This window comes from Melanotaenia boesemani, chromosome 13 (genome assembly GCF_017639745.1).
Source record: "Melanotaenia boesemani isolate fMelBoe1 chromosome 13, fMelBoe1.pri, whole genome shotgun sequence".
NCBI classification, from domain to species: Eukaryota; Metazoa; Chordata; class Actinopteri; order Atheriniformes; family Melanotaeniidae; genus Melanotaenia; species Melanotaenia boesemani.
This window is the reverse complement of record NC_055694.1, coordinates 29,355,897-29,383,762: the sequence shown is the minus strand read 5'-3', so window position 1 is coordinate 29,383,762 and position 27,866 is coordinate 29,355,897. Positions and strand designations below refer to the sequence as shown.

The following is a 27,866-nucleotide window of genomic DNA, read 5'->3' as shown; positions in this document are numbered from 1 at the left end:
CCCAGAACTGATAATACAACATAATTAATATATAATAGTATAATATATAGTGAATATATATGACTGAACTGCAATATCAAATGACAGCCCTAATATTGTATAATTGTATGGGCTGTACTATTCGACAAAACAGCTCACTTTCTAGTTATTATGTAAAATGAACGGTGTAATTATTGGTCACACATTATGACCCACATACAGAATCATCTTCATATCTTTGTCCATAATTCCACAGCCTTATAAATATATTAAAATTAAATAAAAATGTAACTACAATCGCTCTCCCTACACATTAACCTCGCTATCAACGGTGTTGGATCAATTTATATTGACGAACAGAATTTACATTCATCAGCCTGTGGCATCTGCTGCTATCAGTGTGCTAGCATAAACTTTTATCGGTTTATAATCTCTAAATATATTAATCTAGACGGTGACAATCCGTCAACATATTTAATTACTCATGTCAAGTTGATTTAGATGCACAACTGATATGAAAATATGACTATTAAAACATCTTACCTTGAAGAAGTGTAACTCCGACAATCTGCTCCATTGAAATACATTGACCGTCGCTTAGCGTTTGCTAACTTCCGGGAACTTTTGAGGGGCTCCATACGCCGCCATTGCTGTGAAAAAACTGAACCATTGCAGTGAACGGAGATGACGCCACTCTCTCTCTAGAGGCACTCTAGTCCAGACTAACACAGTCGGACGTCATCCTGGCTTTCTCGAGTGACGTATCAAAGCAGCGTCCAAGTTTTGTTACCTCATCGAACCTCTATTATATAAAAAGCTGTTAGGTTTCCACTTCAGTAATAAGCAGAGATCTTCAGAAATAGCTTCACAGGTTTATAGAGACTTTGTTTTGACTAAGTATTTAAACATGTTTTCAAACAACTCACAGACAATGGGATGCTACATCTCCTTTCTAAGGAAAGACCTGATGTTTAAGGATGTAGAAATTAAAAGGTTGAAATCGCTGAAAGAGCTTGTTGACCAGGATTGTAAAACCAACGAATCCAAAGATGAATTGCAAAGACGCATTCAGAAGTCGAAAGAATGGTTGCGTAACACGACAGCTAATTCTCTGCAGCGCCAGGAAGCTCTGCGAGAAAAACTTTTAGAAGAACATCTTGAATTGACTAATACATATCCGAGAAAGTTTCAAGTAGGTGAGGATGACCACATAACAGAAATTGAACGCCTCTGCCAAACAGTTTCCTCTTTGGTAAGTTCTAACTCTACCCTACAAGAAAGATTAGACTCTGTAATCTTACAGAAAAACAAGCTAGAGGACAAGTTACGCAATGAAGAAAGTAAGACGACAGAATTGCAAAGAGAGCTCAAACACCAGGAGCGTAAACATGGGGATTTAGTGAAAGAGTTAGAAAATAAGTTACAAGTTAAAACTGTTGAATACCAGAAAGTTCATAAACGCTGCCGGGCTTTAAAAAAGGATGTAAAAGATTTACAATGTAACTTGACAGTGGATAACAAATTGTCGCAGGAATGTACCATCCTGAAAGAGAAAGTTAAGGTTTTAGAAGAAAAACTTAAGGCCCACACAGATCTGAGAAGGTTTCAAGTAGGTGAGAATGACCAGATAAAAGAAAATGAACGCTTCTGCCAAACAGTTTCCTCTTTTGTAACCTCTAACTCCACCCTACAAGAAAGATTAGATTCTGTCATCTGACAGAGGAACAAGCTAGAGGACATGTTAAGCAGTGAGACAATTAAGACGACAGAAATGCAAAGAGAGCTCGAACATCAGGAGCATAAACATGAGGATTTAGTGAAAGAGTTAGAAAATAAGTTACAAGTTAAAACTGCTGAATGTCAAAAAGTTCACCAACACTGCCTGGCTTTAAAACAGGACGTGGAGGATTTACAACATGACTTGGCAGTGAACAACAAATTGTCGGACATCCAGAGAAAGAAAGTTAAACTTTTAGAAGAAGAACTTGATGCGGCCAAGACATATCTGAGAAGGCATAGGTGAGGATGAGGACCAGATAAAAGAAAATTTAACGTCTTAGCCAAATGGTTTCCTCCTTGGAAAGCTCTAACTCTAACCTACAAAAAAGATAGAATCCATCATCTTAGAGAAGAAAAAGACAGAGGACATGTTACACTGTGAGGAAATGAACCCTCTGGGGCATGAATTATTACAAAACAGTACCACATTTTTTAAGTAGAATATTTTACTTCTACAGACATGCACATTGATGTTTTTCTGTTTTTTAATCTTATTTTAACTTTTACTCAGTGTATTGATTTTTCTGTTTGATCCATGAAAATATTTATAAAATAATTTTTTGTCATATTAATATAATATAAATTTTCTGGATCATGTTCCTGTCCTGTTTATCACTGAGGCAAACTTATTGGTTCTGACCAATCGCAAACATGGACAAACCCTGCAGAGCAGTGTATTTTACCATGGAGGAGCAGACTATTATTCTTCAAAAATACAAAGAATTTAAAATTATAATTCAGCCTGAAAGCAATAGTGTTGCTGCAGCAAAAGCCAGGAAGGAATGCTGGTAGAAAATTGCGACTCTTTTAATGCGTAAGTGTGTCCGATTATCCAATATTAATTAATAAGAGGACCGGACAGAAAAAAGTGAGCAGGAAAAAAACTGGTTCACAACCATTTTTGGTGGCTGTATGAGCTAAAGACAAAGTCGAAGCACAACAAAACCTTAATGAAAATCTCCAACAAAAAGACTAAACATACATAAAATGTGTATGAATGTAAAATAATACAAAAAGTCCAACAAAATAATTACATTTACACACAAAATAAAAACACTTTCATATACACGCACACACTATCACACACATATAAAACTGCGTAAGTGTGTCAGATTATCCAATATTAATTAATAAGACAATATAAACTGACAGCACTCAGATCACTGTATTGCAGCACAAACATTTCTGGGAATGCTTTATTTATGTCATATTTCCCAGTTCTTTAAAGGATCTGCTCCCATGTGAGCACGTTATATGCTGGAATATCAATTCCTCCACCATGAATGCAAGGATAGTTGTGCGTTCCATAACTCAATGTTTCTGTACTTATGTCATGGGTGAAAAAGAATTATCACTATTATTAACCTCCATTTCAGAAGCAACCCCAGTGGAGCTAAAAGGACTTGTGAGCAAGTAAAGAACAAATATAAAAACAGAATTCAGAGAAGTCAGTGACAAGGCTTTATTACTGTATCTGTTGTATGGATGAAAGGAGCACAACTCATCTGATATTCAGCTGACGTATGTATCTCAGCCCATTTGTTGAAAATGAAGTATGTCATCAGAAAAGTCCAACGAGTTGGATCTGTCCCTAAAGACTCTTTCTTTCCTAAGCGCTCCTCTCACTATCCATGCACCAACATCAATGGGATCTTCTAAAAATGATCTCTTATCCAGAACATAACCTGATCTGGAGCAGGTTAGCCGTTCAGCGTCTGTTGCTGTGATACAGCTTGGTAAGAAGTGAACCAGCGTCATAGTCCAGAAAACCCAGAGTTAACCCTGAAGTTACCCGATAAGAGAAAATCCAGCTTCGTAGTACAGGCCTCTGGTGTGGCAAATAAACCCAGCAAAACATGGGTAAGCATTTTTCATTCGAAAAACCGCGAATAAGACAACAAGAGGACCAGACAGAAAAAAGTGAGCAGGAAAAAAACTGGTTCACAACCATTTTTGGTGGCTGTATGGGCTAAAGACAAAATCGAAGCACAACAAAACCTCAGTGAAAATCTCCAACAAAAAGACTAAACATACATTAAATGTGTATGAATGTAAAATAATACAAAAAGTCCAACAAAATAATTACATTTACACACAAAATAAAAACACTTTCATATACACGCACACACTATCACACACATGTAAAAACAAACATTAAATTTACAAATAAAATATAACAAAAAATAAAAATACAATATTCAAACGTTTTATACATATAGATAAATAAAAATATAAAATGTGTATGTAAAATCATACAACAAAACCCAACAAAATAATTACATCTACATCAGAAATATAACAAAAAATAAAAACTACAATATTCACACATGTTTTATACATATAGATAAATAAAAATATAAAATGTGTATATGTGTAAAACCTCCTCACTGAGCCGCCACCTGACAATCCTAGGAGTAATGTTGTCGGGGGCTTTAGGCCCCTGGTAGGGTCACCCAGGGCAAACAGGTGTCTAGGGGAGGGACCAGACGAAGCGCGGCTCAAACAAAATATTACAAGAAATAAAAACTACACAAAATATAACAAATACACTTAAGTTAGAGTATTTGTTTCATCATTCTTTCTGTTTAATGGTGAAAGCTTTCTCATGATTATATTAGTCGCTTTTTAATAACGTGACAATAATCTTATTTTCATTTTGAATTCAAGAAGAAATAATAAAACTACTTGTGGATGATAACTGAATCAATACTGCTTTATGAACATTGTAATATGAAATCAACCAAAATAGAGCTCAGAGCCAGTTTTAAGACGTCCATTGAACAATTACTGAAAAAAATATCACGTGCTGGCGTGTGTGGGAACCGGACAGTGAGGAAAGGAGAACAACAACTGTCACAAAGGAAAGTTTGAAACCACCATCGATGTTAGTTTTGGACTCAACCAACCTAGCAAAAACTTCTTGCTAGGTTGGAAAGAGGAGTTTACATTATATACTGACCTCACTATGCCCGACGCGGAGGAAACCACTAAAGTGAAGTTGTTTAACTATCTCCTCGGAGAGAGAGGGAGAGAGATACTGACCACGCTGGAATGCGGGAGGACATCGGCCAGAAGGACAGTGAGTTCCATGATAGCGCTGTTTGATGACCATTGTAATCCTAAACTGAACAAAACTGTTGAGAGATACAAGTTCTTTGTCAGGAACCAGAGACAGGATGAGCCCATTGATAAATATGTCACAGATCTGAGAGTTTTGGCCGGTACATGCAACTTCGGTGACATAAAAGACTCATTAATAAGAGATCGCATAGTATGTGGTAGTTACAGCTTAAAGACTGAATTCAGAGACGTATTCTCAGGCATTGGTTGTCTAGAAGGAGAGTACAAGATAGAGATAGATAAAAGTGTCCCACCAGTAAAGCTTCCAAAGCGCAGAGTCCCAGTAGCCATGATGACACCGCTCAAAGAGGAACTAAAAGACTTGGAGGAGAAAGGCATCATAGCATCAGTTGAGCACAGTACTGAATGGATAAGCAGCATGGTGACTGTAACAAAGCCATATGGCAAACCAAGAATCTGTATAGACCCCAAACCGCTGAACAAAGCGCTGAAGAGAAATCATTTTCCTCTACCCACCATTGATGACATCTTACCTGAGCTCTCCAAGCCAAAGTATTCACAGTGTGTGACGTGAAACATGGCTTTTGGCATGTTAAACTGGACGAGGAGTCGAGCTATCTCACCACGTTCGCAACCCCGTTTGGGAGGTACCGTTGGCTCAGGATGCCAATGGGTATAAGTCCAGCTCCAGAAGTTTTCCAAAGAAAACTGATGCAAGCGCTAGAGGGTCTGCCAGGCGTATACGTCATCGCTGATGATGTACTCATTACAGGTGAGGGCGACACACAGGAACTAGAGACAGACAGTCATAATAAGAACTTGAGACGCTTTCTACTGAGATGTAGGGCAAAAGACATTAAACTGAACGCTGACAAGTTTAAGCTAAGGAAAGAGTCAGTTCCTTATATTGGACACCTACTGACGTTGGAGGGCCTGAGAATCGACCCTGAGATGGTGCGAGCGATCACAGACTTGCCCAGACCCACTGACTTTAAAGGGATACACTACCTGTCAAAGTTCTGCTCACACCTGTCTGACGACTGTAAAGTTTTGAGACAACTTACGCACAAAGACAGTATGTGGGAGTGGACTGAGGTGCAGGAGGCTGCCTTTAAGAGACTGAAAGAGAAAATCAGTAAAGCACCGCTGCTGAAGTACTACAACCAGACTGAAGAGCTGACATTGCAGTGTGACGCCTCAGATACAGGTCTGGGTGCTGCATTGACTCAGAGAGGCAAACCAGTTGCCTTTGCGAGCAGAGCCCTGACACTCACAGAAAGGGGCACAGATAGAGAAGGAATGTCTAGCCATAGTATTTGGGATGGAAAAGTTCCACCAATACACATATGGTAGAAGGGTGACAGTACAGCGTGACCACAAACCATTAGAGAACATTGTGAGGAAACCACTACTTAGTGCGCCGAAAAGACTTCAGAGGATGCTTCTGAGACTACAGAGATATCACATTGATGTGACGTACGTACCAGGTCGAGATATGCTGTTAGCTGATACGCTGAGCAGAGCATACTTACCTGAAAGCCATCTAGGAGACGCAGAGACGGACATAGAGACGATCAATATGATAAACTACCTGCCCATTTCGGCAGAAAGATTATCTGCCATCAGAGATGCGACTCGGGGGGACACTAAGTTGCAGAGACTGATAACCCTGGTCCAGACAGGCTGGCCTAAGAATAAGAGGGACATGGATCTGGATATCCAACACTACTTCGCCTTTCAGGAGGAGTTAAGTTACCAGGATGGCATTCTGTTCAGGGGAGAGAGAGCCGTTACCCCTGACACTCTGAGAGAGGACTTAACCCGCCATATACATTCTTCACACCTAGGAGTCGAGGGATGTCTCAGGAGAGCACGTGAGTGTGTATACTGGCAGGGCATGAAAGACAGGATTAAGACCTTTGTTTCGAAATGTGACATTTGCCGATCAGTGGACCCGAGACAGCAGAAGGAGACCACATGAGATCCTAAATAGACCCTGATCTAAAGTTGGTACAGATCTATTTATGTGGTGGGATAAAGCATACATGATCACAGTGGACTATTATTCAAACTTCTGGGAAGTGGACAGATTACTGGACACCATGAGCAGCGCGGTGATACAGAAGTTGAAAGCACATTTTTCCCGGTAGGGTATTCCAGATGTGTTAATCTCAGACAATGGCCCACAACATTCATCCCGAGAGTTCAGAACATTCAGCCAACAGTGGGAATTCGAACATCGGACTTCATTACCCAGATACCCACAGAGTAATGGGAAAGCCGAGTCTGCTGTTAAAATGACAAAAAGACTGATGCAGAAGGCCTCTGCTGCAGGTCAGGACCCATACTTGGCTATTTTAGACCACAGGAACACCCCTAGCCAAGGCCTGGGTACCAGTCCGGCACAAAGACATTTAAGCAGGAGAACAAGGACTCTTCTGCCCACGAAGGAGTCACTGTTGGAGCCCAAAGTCACGATCAATCTTCAAGGACTGAAAAAAAACAGGAAACGACAGGAGAAATATTATAATCGCACAGCCAAGGATTTGGACTGCCTCAAGGAGGGAGAGAGCGTGCGAGTATAGCCCTTTGACCAAAGCAAGATCTGGAAAGCTGCAAAAGTGCTCAGACCAGCAAGCCCGAGATCATATGAGGTTGAGCTGGAGTCAAGTGGAGTTGTGCAAAGAAACCGACGTCATCTCAGACACCACCGCGGCCGGCCTACCCCTTCGACAACGACAACGACTGTGGTGACGGATGGTCCAAGTGGGGTTACCATTATTACCACCAGGTCTGGCCGTCAGGTTAAAATACCAACATATCTGAAGGACTACTATACATGAGGTGATCATTAGAGTGTCTGTTTACTGGTTACATACAGTATTGCAGTTGCACTGAAAAAAAAAGAAAAAAAAAGTGAAGAGTAAGAAGACCAGAAACTGTTGTTAGAATAACATAAGAACAGATAATGTATTTAAGTTAGAGTTTGAAATAAATGTATTATTTTATTTTGAGACAGAGTAGAGAAAAGATGTGAAAAGAGGAATTTTAATGTTACATGTTCCTAGAGGGACTTATTAGAGTGTGACACGGGAGAGTGAGAGAACCTTAGAATGTCATGTTCGTAAGTGCTGAAGAGCAATAAAGTTCCAGTAAGAAAACACCGGCATCCTTCATTCTGTTAGAGCAGCCGCAACTGAGAAGAAGCAGAATGAAACATTACCGGAGAGACGTTCTGACAAAGCTGACTGTTTTAATGTTTTATTCTGTTTTACAGATATTTTATTTGTTTTTACCAGCACTAAAGCCTTTTTAAAACGTTGCATTTTAAGCTTGCATTATTTTTAAACAGGATTTTAACACAGCAAAAGGGTTTTTATCTGGCTGAGTCGTGGACTGATCTGGAATGGCTGCTTCAGCGCCTGTCCACATGGAATCTAAATGAACCTGAAGCGGCAATGCCACTCTGAACCCAATTTCTTAAGTGATATTGTTGTAGAATAGGTTTAATTGAAGAAGCACTACTGAGGTGGTGGAGGCACCTTTTCTTCTGTATTAAAGTGTAACTCTCCTGAATCTCCTCAGCTACACATGAACAAGGTGGTCCTGAACCGTATCAGTCTGAACCGTTAGCGCTGTTACGCTGGCCTGTCAGCAGTCCCATTGCAGGAATATTTCATCAGAAACTCTGTGAAAGAATAAAAGTCTGAAAGTAGTGCTGGAACCCGATTATTTTATTGGAGATTGAGAACAGAAAGACAAGAGAGGAACTCTTAATAATTCAGCAAAGATTTATTCTAATTCAGGTCACAGGTAAAGCAATGCAGTGCTGGGCTCAGAGGACTGGTCATCCTGCTGAGCCCCAAACACTGTGGTCACATTTTATCTTTTTAGACTGGGAGGCTGCCTCGTACACTCTTAAAAATATAGGTCCCAGCTTGTACCTAAAAGGGTACAAATGCTTGTCACTGTGGGTGTACCTTCTTGAAAGACATTTCTGTACCCTTCAGTCCTGGTTCATTTTTGTACCTTATCAAGTTGTACCAGTTAAAGTATAATCATGTACCCTAGAACAGTGGTCCCCAACCCTGGTCCTCAAGGCCCACTATCCTGCAGGTCTTCGATGTCTCCCTGTTGCAGCACACCTGATTCAAATGAATGGCTCATTAGCAGATTTGTGCAGAGCTTGTCACAGAACCATTTAATTTGAATCAGGTGTGTTGCAGCAGGGAGACATCTAAGATCTTCAGGATATTGGGCCTTGAGGACCAGGGTTGGGGACCTCTGCCCTAGAAGACATAAATGTACCTCCAAACTATAGTACAGAAATGTTTCCACTGAAAAGGGTACAATAGGGTATTTATGAGGGTACCCCCCCAGCGACAACCGATTCTGGACTTTAAAGAGACAAAAATGTACCTCAATTGTCCACAATGTTCCCTTTGTGGCTTTATTTTCAATTAAAGATAAAACACATATTTCATATACATATATTGTCACATACATGTCACTCAAATATATTCATGCTAAATTCATAAACCATCACATCAAGATATTTACACAGAATACCTCAAGCACACAAACAGTCTATCATCAACTAAATATGTGTCTAAAGCTTGAAAGTCTAACTCATTTCCTGGATTGAACAGACTCCAGTCATTGTCAACCATCACTTGGTAAGCATGGAAATGACCATCATAAGAACAAGGAAATAACAGTTTCCCACACAACACCCAACAAGTGTCAACATTCAGAATGTACTTTCACTTCAGTGCGTACATGGCCTACAACAAAAACATCCTCAAGGGCATATTTGACATTACTGATATAGCAGACACACGCTGAAGCACTTTATCCTGAAACTGCACATCTTTAAAACCTTTGTTTGATTCCAGAGCATTCTGTAAATCACCTGGCAGAGAGGAAAATGGCACAAAAACACGTTTGCTGAGTGCATTTTCAAGTCACCTAGCAACCTGTCTGAAGAAAACTCCCAGCATTGCTTCATTTGATGACGATTGCTGAGACTCGCAGTTATGTTGACAAAGTTCCTGCATTTACTGGCTATATTTTTTAAATATTAATGCTTTCTTTTATATCTAGGGCAAAGAGGACCATACATCAATATGAGTCTAGGATAGTGAATCAGGTAGTGACACTTCGGTGTTAAAACATTTTCAAAGACTTCTGTAGTCTTTTTAAAGAATTCTTGAATCAGAAAGTTTAAATGAGCAAGCTCATCTTTTCTCACGTATGATATCCACAATTCCTGAACATAGTAAAAAGACGTTCCAATATGGACTCCCAAGTGGAATAAGGTGAGCAATTAAAAAAGGGCCTGAAAAGGCACTATGTTAGAAATTCGAAGAATGTTTTCTGTCAGTGGCACTGGTTTGTTTGGTTTGTTATTCTTCCCAATGTTTAAATTTTTCAACTCATCATTAATTTCATGTATGGTTATGTGCTTTTCATAATGAGCTTTACAAATGACCAGCTTCATTACCAGGGGGATAACTCCCTAGCTCTAGCAAGTCATGAATTACATCTGGGGGAAGACATTTTGTCACATCGAAGTAAGGCAGTGCATCAAATGTACAATCACCATAGCACCGTACAAAGCAGCACTCCCTTCATCATTTTTCACACAGTCTATGTGGTATTTATATACTTCAGTTGTTCTAAGAACAAAACTGTCCTCACAAAACTTCTGTTGTATCTCTGAATGTGAGAAATTCAGAGAGAAAATCGACATATTTGGCCAGTATTGAAAGACACAGAAAACCGCCCAATCATATGAGCAGAGAGGTTGTCACATGAAATGGTTGCTAGAGCAACGTGAATTGTGTGCTCTACTCCATCAAGACAGACGGTGAAACCCTCTGTGGATAAAATCTTCAGGTCAGCTATCAAGGGTTGTAGTATAGTTTCAAGCCCGCCCTCTTTTAAATGTGAATGGCGAACAATTAAGGCTAAATTAATGTGACTCAACTTTGAGCGAAATTTTACACTTATGTTCCCTTCTGTATAATAAAAAGCACATATTTTGTACTTATTTCTTTTAGCACCAAGGGGGTTCACAATTTCAAACTCATCTTCATAAAAAGGAAGTCTTAGAGCTTGAGGGCGAGCTTTGAAAAATGAATGCTCTTTAAAAAACATGCCATCACTGTAATCAGTCAGAACATTTTCGTCTTGTTTTCTGTGGTTATCAGAAACAACCTGTTCCCACACATCCTCCACCTGACAATAGTTTTTTTAATACCTGTGTGATTGGAACATAAGAATAATTACCAATTTTCATTCCTGAACTGTCTCTTACTGTGTAACTGATGGGTTCTGTCATGTTCATTTTTGATTTGCAGTGTTCTTTTATCATGAATGGTGACCGAATTAAATCACATGCTTTCTGGAAAAAGTCAGAAGTAGACAAAACCTGCTCGAGTTCTGGACAATCACTGACGTGGAAACCATTTTTATCCAAATGATAAGTGAGTCGTAGTTTTCTTTGAAAAAACACAACAAAAATTTAAGATCATCAACAATGTCTTGCAGGACAGAGTTATTTTAGTTAGTTAGGTTATTTTTTCAGTGCATTTGAGAATGAAACTAAACAAATGGTCTTTCAAATTCTCAAGCAAACTATCCATACTAGGTGGTGTGGGCTGCTGAACTGTGTGTGTGTTCTTCTAAACGTTCTTCAGGTACCTCAGAGCAGTCTTTGTGTTTTCGATAAACATGCGCCTAAAAGAATGGTACTTGGAAAAGGCTGACTGGCAATTACTTATCCCACAAGTTATGCTGAAATGAGGTTCATGGGCGTGTGCAAGTCCAATATGCTGAAGCAGTTTCTTAAGTGTAAAGGTCCTTTTTGAACATTTTGAACATTCATGCGGTCCAGGTATTTTCAGTACCGGTGGTGGAGCACACGAGTGACAGTCACTGGCAGGCGTTTGTTTCCCTGCATGATGATGTTTGCAACACGATTCTGGAGAAACATCAATGTCGTTCTGAGGTATGCAGGATATGTCATGTTGAACACAAAGTATGTGCAGAAGGCTGCGATGTAGGCCTCATCCAGCGAACCGCAGGAACAAACCTGAATTCCTTCGACTGTCACAACACTGTGAGACTTTCTGGAGCGGGCAGTTTTCCAATCCTGGTCCTTCATTTGAATGGTTGGGTATGGAGTTAGAGGACTATTCTACATAAGAGCGAAAAAAATGTTAGTATATATATATTAAGATGGAACTGATAAGACATGCAGTGATCCAAAAGACCATTAACTTGTGGCCAGTGGCTATGCATGGCACCAGGTATTTACCTCTCCAAGAACGATGAAATCTTCAATTTTCTCCTCGAAGATTGATGGTAAGAAGAGAAGTCTTACCTTGAAGTAAATTCCTAAGTGATACAGATGGTACAACTGTAAGTGCAAATGCACTTATCAAATTTCGATTGATATTAATAATATTATAATATAATGTAGGCAGGACGGTGGTGTGGTGGTTAGCACAGCAGCCTCACAGCATTAAGATCACTGGTTTGCAGCTCGGCTGGGGGAGGTTCCAACAGTGGCCTTTCGGTGTGGAGATGGCATGTTCTCCCCGTGTATGCATGTCCAAAGACTAGATCCTTCCTAGGTGTGAGTGTGAATGGTTGTTTGTCTCTCTGTTTTGGCCCTGTGGAGGAGTGGTGACGTGTCCATGTGTATCTGCCTCTGTTAATTGCTGGGTTAGACTCCAGCTTCCCGGCAACCCCTTAATTAGACTAAGTGGTATAGATAAAGGATGAATGAATTAATTAATTATATTTAATAGATAATATAATAAATAATGTGGAAACAGACATATAGCAACATTAGAGTTGCTATGGTACTTCATGTCACGTAAGAAAGGGAAAAACAGTAAGATAACGTTGCATCCTATTATAGTTCCATGCACCTGTTCCAATTCTCTTTAGAGGAAACTATACACAAATTACATTATTATGTCACAAAATTTAGTGCAGGTGTAGACTGCACTATATCAAAGCATTTAGCAACACCAGCAAGGAAAAAACTGCCCTTCATCTACCCTGACCAGCTTGAATGAGAGAGAGAATCTGTAAGTCTGACTAATAATGATAATAATAGTAACAGTGGACATGATTGGAGAGGAGAGAAGACAGTCTAGGCATATAGCACTATTGCTATATGCCTGTGTACTGGCTGGCGTGGTGTAATGTGTGTAATGGCTTGGTGACCCCCCCAAAAAAGCTGGATTTGCCATCCAATAAGTATAAGAGAAACTTTATTTATCTCAGAGGGAAATTCAAATGTGTCAGTGTGCTCTTCTATTTATGTATTTATCAAATTAATTATCAATAACTGCCAAAGTAAAATTTGTCTGGGAGTCAAGATATTAATAGGTAACAAATATGCAAAACAAAACATACCCTTTCTTTTAGCCTTCACCTTTGGCCTCGCCTTACTCAAAGTCCCTCTTTTCCTCTTTCCCAAAGACTGAGAAGATTTTGGAGGAGGCAAAGCTGTGTCCAGAGGTGGAACAGATGTGTCCAGAGGAGGCAAAGCTGTGTCCAGAGGTGGAACAGATGTGTCCAGAGGAGGAACAGCTGCAATACGGGCAGAATGAATTATACACCCATGGTTTCTGTTTCTGAGGACTCCTTCTGCCCACTGGTTATCAAACGATGCCCCCTTTTCTTTCATTTTTTTGTTTGTGGACAGACTTCCATAACAGGCACTACATGTTTTTCTGTAGCTACAGGTTGCTGGGAGATGATGTAAAACAGGTAACTAGAAATACATCACAACTGGAAATCATACATTTACCTGATTGTACCTGTATGATTATATGACAAAAACATTTTAATTTGAAAAGAACACAACTTTGATATTCAGTGCTAGCCAGTTCCAATTAATTCATTTTAACATCATTAAAATGCTCAAATTCAACAGTCACTCAATGGTACAGCATTATTTTTTAGTCTGTAATCAACCAGCCACGTTTATATTTTGCTGTTATTTGGCTGATGCTAATTTCCCATCCAGGCGCGATGTTAGCTAATAGCAGATGTCAACTTTTATTTTGATAACGTAAAGTCCTACAAACTTCCCACATTGTACTTCTGAAGGTGTCAATAACTTCTTGCCCTGACTCGATCGGTTTGGGGTAAAGATTTAGCATTTTTCTCTCTGTAGGTTACGTGATATCTAATTATCTACCTTTCTACTTACAAAGAGGGACAGCGAATGGGTGACCACAGGTGTTACGCTGTATGTGGTTACCCATCACATTCTGTAACGTGTTGGAGTAGGCCTACTCACATCCTTCACACGTATTAATAATGTAATTAGTTAATGCATAACAGTCAAAGTATCTTTGATTGCAAAGTGAACCAAGCAATTTTTAATAATCCCACACGGAAATTATTCATCTGTGTGTGTGTGTGTGTGTGTGTGTGTGTGTGTGTGTGTGTGTGTGTGTGTGTGTGTGCGTGTGTGTGTTTGTGTTTTTCGTGATATCGTTTACATGAACACAAAAACCAAGGTGTTACTGATAACTCAACAATACGATAGGTACATTTTATGGGCATCAGTTTTAATTATTTATCATTTAATTCTGAGAATCAATATATTTACTTCTGTCTTTACATAGATCATACAGATGCAGTGTAAAGACAATTTATGGCGGGGCTCTAGGGATTTGTAGTTTTTAATGTATATAGTGTTTTTCATTAAATTGAAAATTGTAAAGTACTGTATTTAGAGTGCACATAGGGGTTTACGGGGTTTATGAACACATTTCTGTAATTAGAATTTAAAAATTGAATTATTATACTGGTGAAAATTTATTTTAACTATATTTGAAAGCGCCCCTTACTGTTCACTGAATTTACATGATAGCTGAGGTCCAGAGCTTTATATAACAGTTGGTCTCATGTCTGTAATCCCTTTTGTTGGTGAATTATGACCATTTAACATGCACCAAGGTAAAGGTTCAAAGGTCAGTGTTTCAAAGCAGGGTTCATGTAGAGTCTTCATAGTGACATATGTTACTCTCCAGGCCGAGACCTTTCCAACGACATATTTGGTTTGGCTCTATGACAAAGTTTAGATTTTTTTTAATTTCATGGGCGCAAGTCAGCCAAACCAACAGATTGTATTGAATCTTAACTTCGATCCAGTCCCCCATTCTGAGCATGCAAGTGGGTTGAGTCCACCACCTCAAGCTACAGAAGTTGCATAGGTGGTGCAGCTCATCCAGTATGGCACATCAGTGTGGACTGTGGCAAGAAGAAAGAATTTGCTGTGTGTCCCAGCACAGCGTGGAGAGCAAGGAGATACCAGGAGACAGACCAGAATACCAGGAGATGTGGAGGGGCTGACAGACTGTCCAGGGTTTGACAGATGCCTGGTCCAGGTTTGGGAAGCGATCCCTCTGGAGAACATCCATCGTCTCATCAGCAGCACGCCCAGATGTTGTAGGGAGTGCGTACAGGCAAGTGGAGGCCAGACACACTACTGAACCTCATTTTGAATTGTCTTGAGGAATTTCCACAGAACTTGGGTCATCCTGTGATTTGCTCTTTCCACTTTTACTATGAGTATGATTCTAGATCCAGACCTCCATAGATTAATGATTTTAATTCCATTGAATTTAAAAAAAATGTGGGGTCTTTTCTTAAATTTCCTTAAAAATACTGATCTTTAAATCTTTGACCCTTTAACAGTCTCCTGATGCAATGTGTAAGTATGTATTAAAGGTCCCATATTATGCAAAATTCACTTTTTAATGGTTTTGGAACAGTCATACTGGTCCCCCCGCATGTGTAGGAGACCCGTAAGTGTGAAACTCTTTCAGGCGCTCTCTCTCCCCCCTGCTCCACCTCTAGGGAAGTAAGCGCTGAAATGAGCTTGTTTGAAAGCGTGTACGTTATGACGTCATAAGGGACAATAACCACTCCCCACAGAGCGATGGACCCTCCTCAGATATCTCTCCTTCTGGGTCCGACTCTGGCTCAAACTGGTAAGGGAGAACGACAGCGTCTCTACCAGTTGCCATAACGCTGCTGTTCACGAGAGCGGCATGAACGGGCATCATCCATGAACATAGTTACAAAAGAGGGGGAAAAAATTCAAGACAGGGACTAATGGAATGGCTGAAATTTTACTGGCTGGACGAGTAAAAGTCACACTAACCTTTCACTAACGTCCTGTTAGTCTTCTTGCTCGAACTTCTTCAGGAATGGGTTCCGGTGTTCCGGCGTTTGTTTATCCTTCACTACGCTGTAATCAGCGTCTAGTAACCGCTAAGGCCTAACCTGTCAATCACCTCATGACGGGCGATGCGATGGGGGGAGCCAACAGCTGAGCTGCTCCACCAGGGTTCCGCCCACCATAAACGGCACATTTCTGAAGCTGCTAAAAAGAGGGAGGTGAAGAGAAGCCGCTGCACTCAAACTGAGGGTCGATTTGTCCATACCATGGCGGAAATATTTCATTTAGATATTAATGAATGGTCTCAGATTGGGAATAAAGTGTATAATATGGGACCTTTAATATTACTCAGTACTTTTATGTGCCATTAATGTACATGATATTGGGTGTCCTGCAATGATGCCTTTACGATATGCTCAGCACTAACTCATCATTCTCTTGATCAATGTCGCTCTGATGTCTGTAGAAATTTTTATTTTAACACTACATTATGTATTTAGTTCTATAATTTTTAGTATCTTTATGTTTTTCACTTATTCCTACAGCTGTTTTTGTTTTGTTTTGTAAATCTTGACAGATGAGAAATGGGGTGGGTGGGGACGGGGTTAAAATAGTTCATACTGTATGTCTTTGTACATATGTACTGTGATCCAAACTCTGAAAAACTCAATGTTTAAAAAATTAAATATACAAGTTTATAAATTAAAATGTATATTCATTATTTAGTTTAATTTAGCAGATATATGAAGCATTTTAATTCCAGTCAGGGTTTTAATTCAGATACTTGTGTCCATGTAAACACGACTTTTTACTCCAGCTGGATTATTCCACAGATACGAGTGGAAATCCACAACTCGTTGTTCCACACGTTGATATTTACCAACAATTCCTGTTCTGGAAGTTTTTAATGTCTTCAGTGTTAACACATTTTTCATGAAAACACTGGAGATTTTACTGATGAGAAAAAGTTTGACATGAATTCAGTCATGGATTATTATCACTTAACATGTTAAAAACACGTTAAGTGTTTGAATCTGAAAACGTTTCTTTGGCTACAAATCTTAATAAATCAAACGCTGATGGTACAACAAAGAAGGTACAAAGCTGAAAAAGGTTTGAGAAACACTGATTTAGAACAATCTACTTCACCTTTCCTTTCTGAGATATGTTTTTATTCTCTAAATAAAACTCTGATTTTATTCTTTTCAATATTTGAACCCACATGCTCCAGTTTTAAGAGTTGATATAGTAGCTGATCTGGAAGCAGAAACTCAGCTAGTTGGACCTGGTTTCTGCATCAGTCCTAGTTTCTGGATCGGGGCCTGGTTTTAAATAAAGATCCTATCCGCCATCTCAGCTATAAATGAGATGGGTGTGGAAATCTCCACACAGGAACATGGATGTGATGTGGTTTTACAGCTCACATATCACCTGAAGTTTTTAAATCCTTTATCTTATAGAAATAAAAGAAAGGCTACGATATTTAATTCTACTCTATAAATCTTGTAAAGAAATTGAAACAAAGTTTGAAAAATCACTGATCAAAAATACGTTCAACACATTTATTTGAGCAGTTGTATCAAATTATTAGTTTTAATTTTACATCAATAAAATAAATTCTTCACAGTATACACTGCCCCCCCCTCCAAAAAAAACCCAAAACAGAGATGCTAAATCATTGGGTTCATGTCAAATAATTTGGCAAACTAATGTTTACACAGCAGAATCTAGAGAAATTTACAAGAGTGGCCTAGATGGGTCGCAGGTTTCTATTATCAAGGTTAAGGTGGGAGAAGAAAACAACAGATGGCACCCCCTCCTGACTTTCCATCTGAATGAATTCAGTCACGAATCTGAGAAGCTTCACGTTTCTCACTCAAAAGGAGATTTCAGGGAACAGAAAGAGAATCTATCAACAAAATTAGAAAATCTGACATTCTACTGAAGAAAAACTAAAAATAAGCAAATCAACAAATGACATCAATCAATTATCGGTTTCATGAGCTTATGAGACCCGTTAATGTGCTGTTAATTTATGGCACGAAGTTAACAGTAACAGGTAATGATGATGATGATGACGAAGCACTGCTCAGCTTCTTGGAGTCTTCATTTGGCAGTGCTGCCCTCTATAGGTCGAGTACACTCACTGCAGCGCTGCCATGTTCTCCATCTGAGCCCAGACCCGACAGCTGATCCGCACACTCACATTCAACTCAAACTAAACCCATTAACATAAGACCACATTAAAAATTGTTTGAGAAAAGAAGACAGAGGTGAAAAGCACCAAGTGCAGCGCAAATTGTGCCTTTTCTGCCTGATTGTTTTTTTTTTTGTTTTTTTTTTTTTCTCTGCAATTCAAATGTTCTCTACTTTTTTCCCTTCTTCTTGTCCTGTAGGAAAAAAAACAACAAAAAAATAAATAAATTAGCAGTTAATCAGAGTATTTCTACTTTAATATAGAACATTAATTACAACCAAGTCTCATTACATTTCCCAGGAAGTCAGAACAGAAGAAAAGAAGAAAAATCAAAACATCCCAGAACACCACAGATCAGGGCTGCACCACATCAGGAAAACATGATGACACTGTTGAAAGTTGCAATGGTGATATGACCCACGACAAATAAAATGTGACGCCGCTTTGCTGTTCTGTCATATGGAGTTCCTCATGCAGAGTTCCTGTGTTTATAGTGTTGCGGAACACAGCGTATTTGGAACCCAAATAGTTCCGTGCTGCTTATTTTAACCATAAGTTCTTCTGCATCCATATTTAAATCACTCCTCTTGCAACCTTCAACCATCACAACTGGAGTTGTCTGATACCACTACGAGCATCGGAAATATTAACACGAGCGACTTTATGAAGCATTTGTGTTGTCATCACGTTAAAAAGCACGAGGAGTTTGTTGCCTTAAAGAAAAGTACAACAAAGCAGCAACAACCAACACTAGCAAATGTTTTTAAAAATGCAAGACATTTGTGTTTGAAAGCCAGACGGCCACCGCAATAGCAAAGTTTTTTATTGTACCGAAAGACCAGCCCGTTTTGGAAAACATACGGAAAACATTCACTGCAAATCCAATTCCAAGATTTTTTAAAATAGAAAATTCTTTGATTTGAGTTTATCTACTCAATAATATAAAAAGTTCTGTGGCAATCATTGTGTTCACAATTCATGTTTTATAGTTTAACCTATGCTGCGCCACTGAATGACAGTAACAACAATATTATATGTCAAAGTATAATAACTATTATTTAAGTTATGAATTAAATAGACCTCTTAATAAAATAACACAGGTATCAGATGCGTACTCGGATCCCTAAACTCCAGGTTTTGGAATCAGTATTGGACAGAAAAAGCGGAATCAGAGCATCCCTGATCACGTTAACTGCATGTGCTCTACTGCCGTCATTTGTTAGCATCCAGGACAGGACAAGTCCATTTGATTGGCTGTTGACGCACACAGACCATCCCTTCTTCAAAACATGTAAATAGGGACTACTATTTGTAGCAGTTTAGGCAGTTGTGATATGTATATCATGCAGGCTACTTTGCGCAGTTTATTTTCTATCCTAGTTCATTTTAATTTAATGGTACTAACTGACAGTTTTGCCCATTTTCCCTGTCTGAGCTCCATGTTTAATATTTTTTTTAAATATATTTTTAAGGGCAGTTTTGTTTACAGAACAGAGACTTTACTATGTATCATACTTTTTGTTTTTGGTTGTGTTTGGTTTTCATTTATTGTTAATGAGACTCATTCTATTTGTTTTGTTATTTAAAATTTCTTCCTGTTCCAGTGTAAAATGTTCTTTACAAATTTAACTTTATTGATCTTTGAAAGGGTGTACTTGCATTATTATGGCATTGTCATTATTTGAAAATGGTTTCAAAATGACATAACTTTGCACAATATTATCACTTATCACAATAATTTCTGAGAAAGTGTATTGCACAGCAAAATTTGTTATCGTGACAGGCCTAGACGTCACTTCCATTTATTTTCAAAACATCCAGTCTTTGTTGAACATGGCGGTGCCCATGGTCTTAGCTGCTAAAGTGAGGTAATAAGCTGCTTAGAAATTAATGTTTTACTTCAGTAGTTGCCATACTTTTTTCATCCACAATAATAACTCAGGAGAAATCTACGTGTGTTAATCCAATTTCTCATAATACGATAATGGCATTTATCTTATAAAGGATATCAGATTATGCTGTTTACATGATCACTTGAATTATCGAATAACTCTAGAAATCAGGTAATCAGATTTTTGGTGTGGATGTAAACGGGCTCAATCTTTTTTTAGACAAAAAGATACATGAATACCACCATGCATTTTTGGTTGTGGTGATAAGTCTTAAAACTAAAACCAGAAGTATTTTCAGAGTTCAGATGTGTTTTCAGTCTAACCCTACAACATGTTCTTCGACTAACAGGATGGTTTGAGTGGGAGGAGCTAAAATAGGATGTCAGGACAACACCTTCATTGTAACCCTTTACTGGAGTTTACTGACCATATGCAACATGAATCTTTACTATCAACAGTCATCCTGTGAATAAGCTGGAGATGAAGCAATGATGTCGGTACCTTGTCATTCATGGCGAGGATGATCATCAGTTTCCTGAAGATGGTGATGAAATCCAGGAATAAGTCCACGCAGTGCCTAAATGAGTAAAAAAAACAAAACAAAACGAATGTTAAATAAATTTGCATTGAAGATCACGTGCACGCCTCAGTTTGTGGATGATGTATTTGCATGGTATCTGATTGTATGAAGAGCTCAGGCTGAGTCTGCATCCTCACCAGACGTAGTCCTTGTCTCCATTTTCTGCTTTCTCAATGATGAGCTGAGTGTCGAAGAGGACAAAGCCGCACATAATGAGCAGCCCCAGGTACATGTGTGCCTGTCAGGGAAACAGAAAATTACAACAATTCTGAGAGAAAGCTGCACCTTTCAACGTGGGACATGGTTCAGTTTATAGAGCTATTAAAACTATCCATGTAACTAGACATGTTCACTGAAGGCTGTTACATACTTTGTGAGAAGCAAGAATAAAATTACATCATTTTGCTCTTGCTGACGTGAATCGGTTATAGACACATCAGCTGAGCACAAATTTCTTCTTTTCAGGTTTCGAGAAGTATTGTGTGATTAATCAGATATTTGAGGTGGGCGTGGTTAACAAGTAAAAGAATCCAGCGGAAAGTTGTGGCTTCCGCATTTCCCCTGAAAACGGATAGTTTTAATGAACAGCTGATTGAGGTGGTGAGAAAGTATGTAAATGTAAACAACACATTTAAAGACAAAGACACCGTCGTGTGAACAACCCCGTCCGGTCACAAATTAAATTTCTGGTTTAATATTAGATAACCCAGTCAGCTGTTCACTGCACATATAAAACACAGACATCGCCCCAGCAGTAATCCCAAAACACTAAAATGGATGTGATTCCTGAACCAGGAGGAAAATGATAGTTCTGTTCTTTGGCAACTCATCCCATAATGTACCTGTCACCATGGTTGCACCTGACAGGTTCCTTATGGTTACAATTCCCAATAAAAAAAGAAAAAAAAAAAAAAGGTCCACCTGCAAACATTTCTGTACGTATTGGTAATATTTATAAAAAGGGAAAATCAGGGTTGGGTTGAAAAATGTCACTTATTTTCTAGAAGTACCTTGAACAGCATCAGAGATCCGAAGAAAATGTTCATCACAGACATCAGGAACAAGAGGGAAAGGCCAGACATCAGTGTGCCTGAACAGTAAAAACAAGTGAAGGATTAAAACAATCTGCTTGTGAAATACAGATAAATTTGATCATGTTAAAAACAGACAAACACCCTGTTTTTACCTCCAAGGAAGAGGTAGGTCCTGCGTTTAGCATAGAGGGCGCTAAGCGTGAAGCAGATGAAAATCATAGCGGTTCCCAGGAACGCGGTGACAATGATGCTGAAACAAACCAGGAAGATGTTTAATGGAGGGAGAAAAGCTCCACGATGAAATACAGTACGGCTACACTAATTTAATGTCTCACTAATTTATTTAAATTTTAAATTGGAAATAAACATGCATCTGTCATTTTGGGACGTGATGACGCACAGAAAATATGCGCCGGCTGGCTCTATGGACACACACTTAACACACACTCTTTTCCCGTTGAGAGGGTTCCACACCCGCACTTTTCACGCTTTCTTTTTTAAACTTGCGACAACCCAACTACGTTTAGCACTAATGTGTCTGCTCTAGTAATGCTGTTGTCTGTTTGTGCAGCAATGGCTGTTGGTGGTTGGCTTCTCTCTCTTGTTGCGTTCATCATTCAGCTGAGGAGGAAACTAGCGGTTCATGGTTCACACCATCACATATTTACCCCAAAGTGCTGTTTTTGGCAGGACCTTTTCTAACTCAGTAGCTGACGAAACGAAGTAGCTGTAGAAAGGATTTGTACTTCAGCTATACTATATCACAGCACTGTTTGAAGCAACTACATAGGTTTTTGCGTAGCGCTCTGTTGGTCTGAGTGAAGCTCACCACACGCAACATGGCTTCTTTCACTCACAGCAGACAGACATGTGTGTTGTTTCTAGAGAGACAGGAATGAGTATGAAGACAAAAGGTATGCAGTTAGCTATCTAGCTGATTTTCCAGCTGTGCATGTTTTCTTAGGTTCTTAGTACACTGGAGTAGGAAAAACTCCTCCAGATGCTCCTTTGAGCAGATGTTATTAAAGAAGATATTTCTGCCTGTTTTACAGGTGGTTGATGAGACAATTTCAAACATGCGCTCTGTCCGCTGGTGGGAGGGTAGCTCACCTGTGTGTGCAGGCAGCATGTGGAGACATGACACGACGTCATTACATGTCAACTTGAGAATAAAATAAATAAAACCAGGCTGTTTAGTTTTTATAATAAAAGGAAAAATATAAACCTGTCCTACAGAAAAGGGAACCCTAGATTATTTCTGTTGTGATTGGTGCAAAAAAAATAAAAATAAAAAAAATAAAAAAATATTCGGGAAACAGTTTTTTATTAAGTTTATTAGTGCAAGTCCCTGGTTCAAAATAATAATAATAATAATATATATATATATATATATATATATATATATTTTGTGTATAAGGCAAAAAAAAAAAAAAAACTTGAATATCAGTTATAGGCCATATCGCTCAGCCCTACCACCAAGATGACAACTTCCTTGCTGAGGAAGCTGAAGATGAAGGTGATGGAGTGGCCTAGTATGTCTCCAGATCTGAACTCAATGAGCACCTGTGGGGGATCCTCAGGTGTAAGGGGGAGGAGCAGAAAGGGTCTAACCTTCATGAGCTCTGTGCTGTGATGGTGGAGGACTGGAAGAAGATTCCAGGAACAACTTGTGTCGCTCTGGTGAACGCCATGCTCAAGAGGACAAGGCTGTACTGGATAACAATGCTGTCCACACAAAATACTAACACAGTGTGCACAGTTCAGTGTGAGGTGTACTCACGTGTGTTTCCAGCTATTTCTACAAAAATGTCTGTGTGTTGAGTAATTATCAAAGAACAAGAAACCTACTGTTTTACACTAAGTTATATCCACCTTTCATTTCCACAGACTGTGCTTTGAGGAGAATTACTAAAATTGTTGCTGAAATGTGGTGGGTTATTTATGTTTTTACATAAATCTAATAAATCAACTTAAAAATGCATTTAATTAATTATGTATGCAATGAATCTTTTAATTTCCATTTTTCTTGATTGACATAATCAAGCCATTATTTATATATTTAATTAATTATATATTTATTTTTTAGAATGAATTCATAATGTTACTTAACACTTTTAAGTAGTTGTTGATAAAATTATTCATTAAATGTATAAATTCATTTATGTAAGACTTTGGACGATATTCTAAATGTTAAATAAAATAATATTCCTAAAAGGTGTTAAATGAGTATACATGTTAAAAGTTTTGTTTTGTTGTAATAGATTAAAATGAAGAAAGTTTTGGCTGATAGATGTGAGAGGCTAAATTTGCGCCATTTTATATTTGTTTGCTTTTTTTGGACAAATAGTAAAAAAAAAAGGGGGGGGGGTGTTTAATATAGGATTTCTTTTTCTTTCTGCTCCTTTTCATTGTTTTATTTGGATTATCTTTTATTTGTTTGTGTTGATTTGTCTCAATAATTAATTAAATTAATTTATTCACTGCTGAATTGATTTCATTTGGACATTTTTCTCTGTAAAGAGAGTTCAAGGGTTAATCATGTTTCAAAGCTAATCTTTACACACCTTGGATTTACAGCGATGACAAAGTCCAGAGTGGGGCCGAGGCCGACACCTGCAGAGAGACAAAGAGACAAAGGAAACATACGTTTGGACTGACTGATCAGCTCTCTCTGCATTGAAAGGAAAACAAATTAAACATCTTCATCAGCTTACCTGTGAGGAAGGCAAATGCTGCGAGGATAGCCAATCTCTTCTTCACGGTTTCAGGGTTGTGGGGTGTCATGGCGAGCCAGAACATCATTCCCAGTGATCCAAGCACAGAGAGCACTCCACCCTGAGACAGAGCACAAAGTGATGGTCAGGAAACATCTGGGGTTTATTTTTACCTGATTAAATACCCCAACTTTCAGGACTTCTCACATTATTTTTGGAAACACCTTTAGGATCATGTGTTTAATATGAATGTGAATTATCTACCACTACAGGATCCGGTAAAACATTATCACAGCTTAATGGTTTACTAAAAAGCTGATCAAAAAACATATAGATCAACCGGTACAGGTGATGTTGTGCTTCAGTTAGAATTACCTGAAAGAGGCGTGTGACAACATGAACGTATGAGCCAGCTGCAGCCGTGAACATACAAAGTGCCAAACTAGAGTAGACATTCTTCAAGTGGACCTGGGTGGAGTGGGATCTGTAAACGAGATTAAAATGAACAAGGCTTGAGAGGTGGGAATGAGTAAAAGCAGGTGACTGACAAGTCTGCTGTTTGCTCACGTACATCTGGGAGAAGCTGAAGAGAGCGTCAGTGTTGATGTTGCGGTCAAAGACATTCATGGTGAAATCAGGAACTGAGATCTGAGGAAAAAAACAAAACAAAAGCTATGAATATTTACTCAACAACTTCACTCATGTGTATTTTTATAGTAGTTTCCTAACGCCATATACTTTGTATACAAACTTTGCAACTTCAAACTATATAATTCTTGATTTTTTCACAGAACACAGCATTTGTTAGTGGTGATGTTGTACAGGTTCTTCGTATACATGACGCTGGTATTTTCTTTCAAAAGTTTTGGAGAGATACTGAGATCAAAAAACGGCAAACCGTCAGCACTCTCGCAAGAACGGCACTTGTCGTTTCTGTAGTGGTAGTTGCCGTTGCAGGAATGATACTTGTCGTTAGTTGCGCCCCCTCCTGGCATATGAAGGTAGCAGAAAGAAGTATGACAATGAAGGGGCGTGATTTTAAGCCTACTTCATGGTATTACAATGATTATTTCATAACAAACTGGAACTGATCTGGAAAGTTATATCAAGAAAAGAATGGCCAGTCAATTATAAACCACAAGAAGACAGTGTCACTTGCCGTTCTTCACCGGTGTGGACAGCGGTATAAGAAAGAACGACAAGCCTTTCTGGACAAGGTGACATCCATCCATTCAACCATCGAAATCTTCTTCACTACATCTACAGGTGTTGTATCATACAGTGATTGTCTGTCAGAAACTGATTAGACGGTAGCCTACTGGTTGGTCAGTAATCTGTACGATATAACTCGAATAAAATCAGACCACTTTAATATATAGCTATCATGCATTTTTTATTGACAAGAAATACTGTTATCAGGTAAAAGGAATAAGTCATAATCAATAATGGAAATGAAACTTTATAAAATCGATACACTAACTGGACTGTGCATTATAAGCATATACAAACATACAAAAACACGAGGCCTAAAATGTGAAGCAGCAACCTGCCTGAATAACGTTTCTGATCACAAGACCACTCTCGTCTTCAGCTGCAGTCCGTTAAAGCACTCGCAAAAGCAGACTGTCTTTGTCCACATACTGTCACTTGCATTTGTGTGCTGTGTTGGTTTTATACTGAGAGGAACAGCTGCAGACTAGAGAGAGAAACTGAGCGACACTTAAAAAATAATAAATAAAAATAAAAAATACATACTATATAAAAATATGTACTATAGAAATGGCAAGTGCCATTAAAGGAACGGCAACTAACGGTAAGTGTCATTCCTGCAACGGCAACTGCCACTATAGAAAAGGCAAGTGTAGTTGTAACGAAAGCGGCTGGCAGTTTGCTGTTTTTTGGATCTCTGTGCTGCTGAAGTTTTGGTCGAGTAGACAAAATCCATGATGCTGTAAAAACCAGATCTGGATGCCAGAACAAGACAACAATGCATGTTAGATCATTAACTTTTTCTATGACTGATACAAGAGCATTATATGAATAGTGAAATGATCTCAAGTTTTTAAGTTGATTAAACTCCAACATATCCTCCATTCACAATAACTTAAAGGTTTAAACAGTGCTCACAGGCAACTTGAAACCATTTATAAAGATGATCAAAGGTTCACATTCATCTATTTACAATTAAATACATTTCTGGCAAGACCATCTTATAAGAAAAAAGAACAAATATCTTATACTATAATAAAAGTTAATAATATTAACACATATCTTAACCTTGACAAATTAACATAATTTTATGTTTTATTTTGATGGTCCAAGGATAACACAATTGTTTATTCAAATGACTGATATTAACAAAGATTGTTTTTAACTTAAATAACATTTCCATGGGCCAAACTTCTAAACCTAAACCTTATATATCATTACACAGCTCACATAAACAATTTAATGTTTTGAATTGAGAACTTTTGCCTGGAGTCATAAATAACATGGAATCTAAATTTCCGCAATAAACATAAGGTTAACTACACCATTAATGATTCGTAACAATAAGTTGCACAACTGGTTAACCTTAAACGTCGAGCGTTGACTAGCTGACAACGAAGCGTAGCAAGCTTAGATGTTTTGACAGCAAGCTATAAATTTGTGCCACCGTTAGCCACAAGAAAGAAAAATAAAATAAAGAAAACATCGCCACTAACAATAAGATATATATTAATACTAAAAAACAATACTAAAACTACTCTTACTAATAATGTTCAATAGAGAAAGGTTAAGTTGAGACGCTTATAAACAGCTAACGTAGCTAACCATTTAGCATTAGATAATGGACAGTCTGGCTAGCTAACCGCTGCTAGTGTCAACACAGCTCGACGCCTCTGGGATCGCTGAAGAAAACGCTGGTAAAACGATAGAAACCATTAACTGAGAAAACGTATACCAACACAAAATAATGACACACGTACCTCCCTCTATACTTCGGCAGCTTTTCCGACTCACTCCTAAAATTAGTTAACACACCAGTACGTGTCAGTCAGCTCCAGGCAGCCTGCTGATGTCACCATGGAAACGCCCAGAAGTCCGTAGAGCTTATTAGCTAATACCGCGATTTTTTTCTAACTGTTAACGGGAGTAAATAATTTGGTTTAATTAATTTGACTGCTTTGTGTTAGATCAAATTTGGAATAATGAACAGACTGAAGCTGTCTATCGAACAATATTTATATTCAGAAGCACTTCCTGGTGAATCACCGAGTAATAATCCCAGTAAATATAAAATGGCCGCCGCCCTGTCGTCGGTCGAAAGTAAAACGACGTGTCTTCATCGCACAGCGTGGGCTCAAAGTTTCATATTTTACCTAGAAGCAAGCTTTATGGAATACATACTT

General features: G+C 38.6%; 1 protein-coding gene and 1 long non-coding RNA gene across 2 annotated transcripts; both read right to left on the bottom strand.

Annotated features, from left to right (window-relative positions):
- Positions 1–11,904: 11,904 nt before the first annotated feature.
- LOC121651911 lies at positions 11,905–13,444 on the bottom strand. The gene is made up of 3 exons (XR_006012530.1): positions 13,273–13,444; positions 12,161–12,240; positions 11,905–12,040 (listed from the first exon to the last, which is right to left on the bottom strand). It is a non-coding gene; the product is annotated as an uncharacterized LOC121651911 (long non-coding RNA).
- A 4,161-nt stretch (positions 13,445–17,605) lies between these two features.
- tegt (testis enhanced gene transcript (BAX inhibitor 1)) lies at positions 17,606–27,707 on the bottom strand. Its single transcript, XM_042005123.1, has 10 exons — positions 27,444–27,707; positions 25,046–25,122; positions 24,850–24,958; positions 24,475–24,595; positions 24,325–24,373; positions 21,913–22,010; positions 21,737–21,816; positions 20,864–20,964; positions 20,648–20,723; positions 17,606–18,447 (listed from the first exon to the last, which is right to left on the bottom strand). The coding sequence occupies exons 2-10, from the start codon at positions 25,099–25,101 to the stop codon at positions 18,424–18,426; spliced, it is 714 nt and encodes a 237-aa protein (XP_041861057.1). The 5' UTR covers positions 25,102–25,122; positions 27,444–27,707; the 3' UTR covers positions 17,606–18,423.
- Between the last annotated feature and the right edge of the window lie 159 nt (positions 27,708–27,866).

Coding starts and splice junctions, on each gene's coding strand:
- tegt (XM_042005123.1), bottom strand. CDS start 25,101: ATGAATGTCTTTGACCGCAACATCAACACTGACGCTCTCTTCAGCTTC. Junction 24,374..24,474: donor AGCATTTGCCTTCCTCACAG/GTAAGCTGATGA, acceptor GTCTCTCTGCAG/GTGTCGGCCTCGGCCCCACT. Junction 20,965..21,736: donor GATCTCTGATGCTGTTCAAG/GTACTTCTAGAA, acceptor TTTCCCTGACAG/GCACACATGTACCTGGGGCT.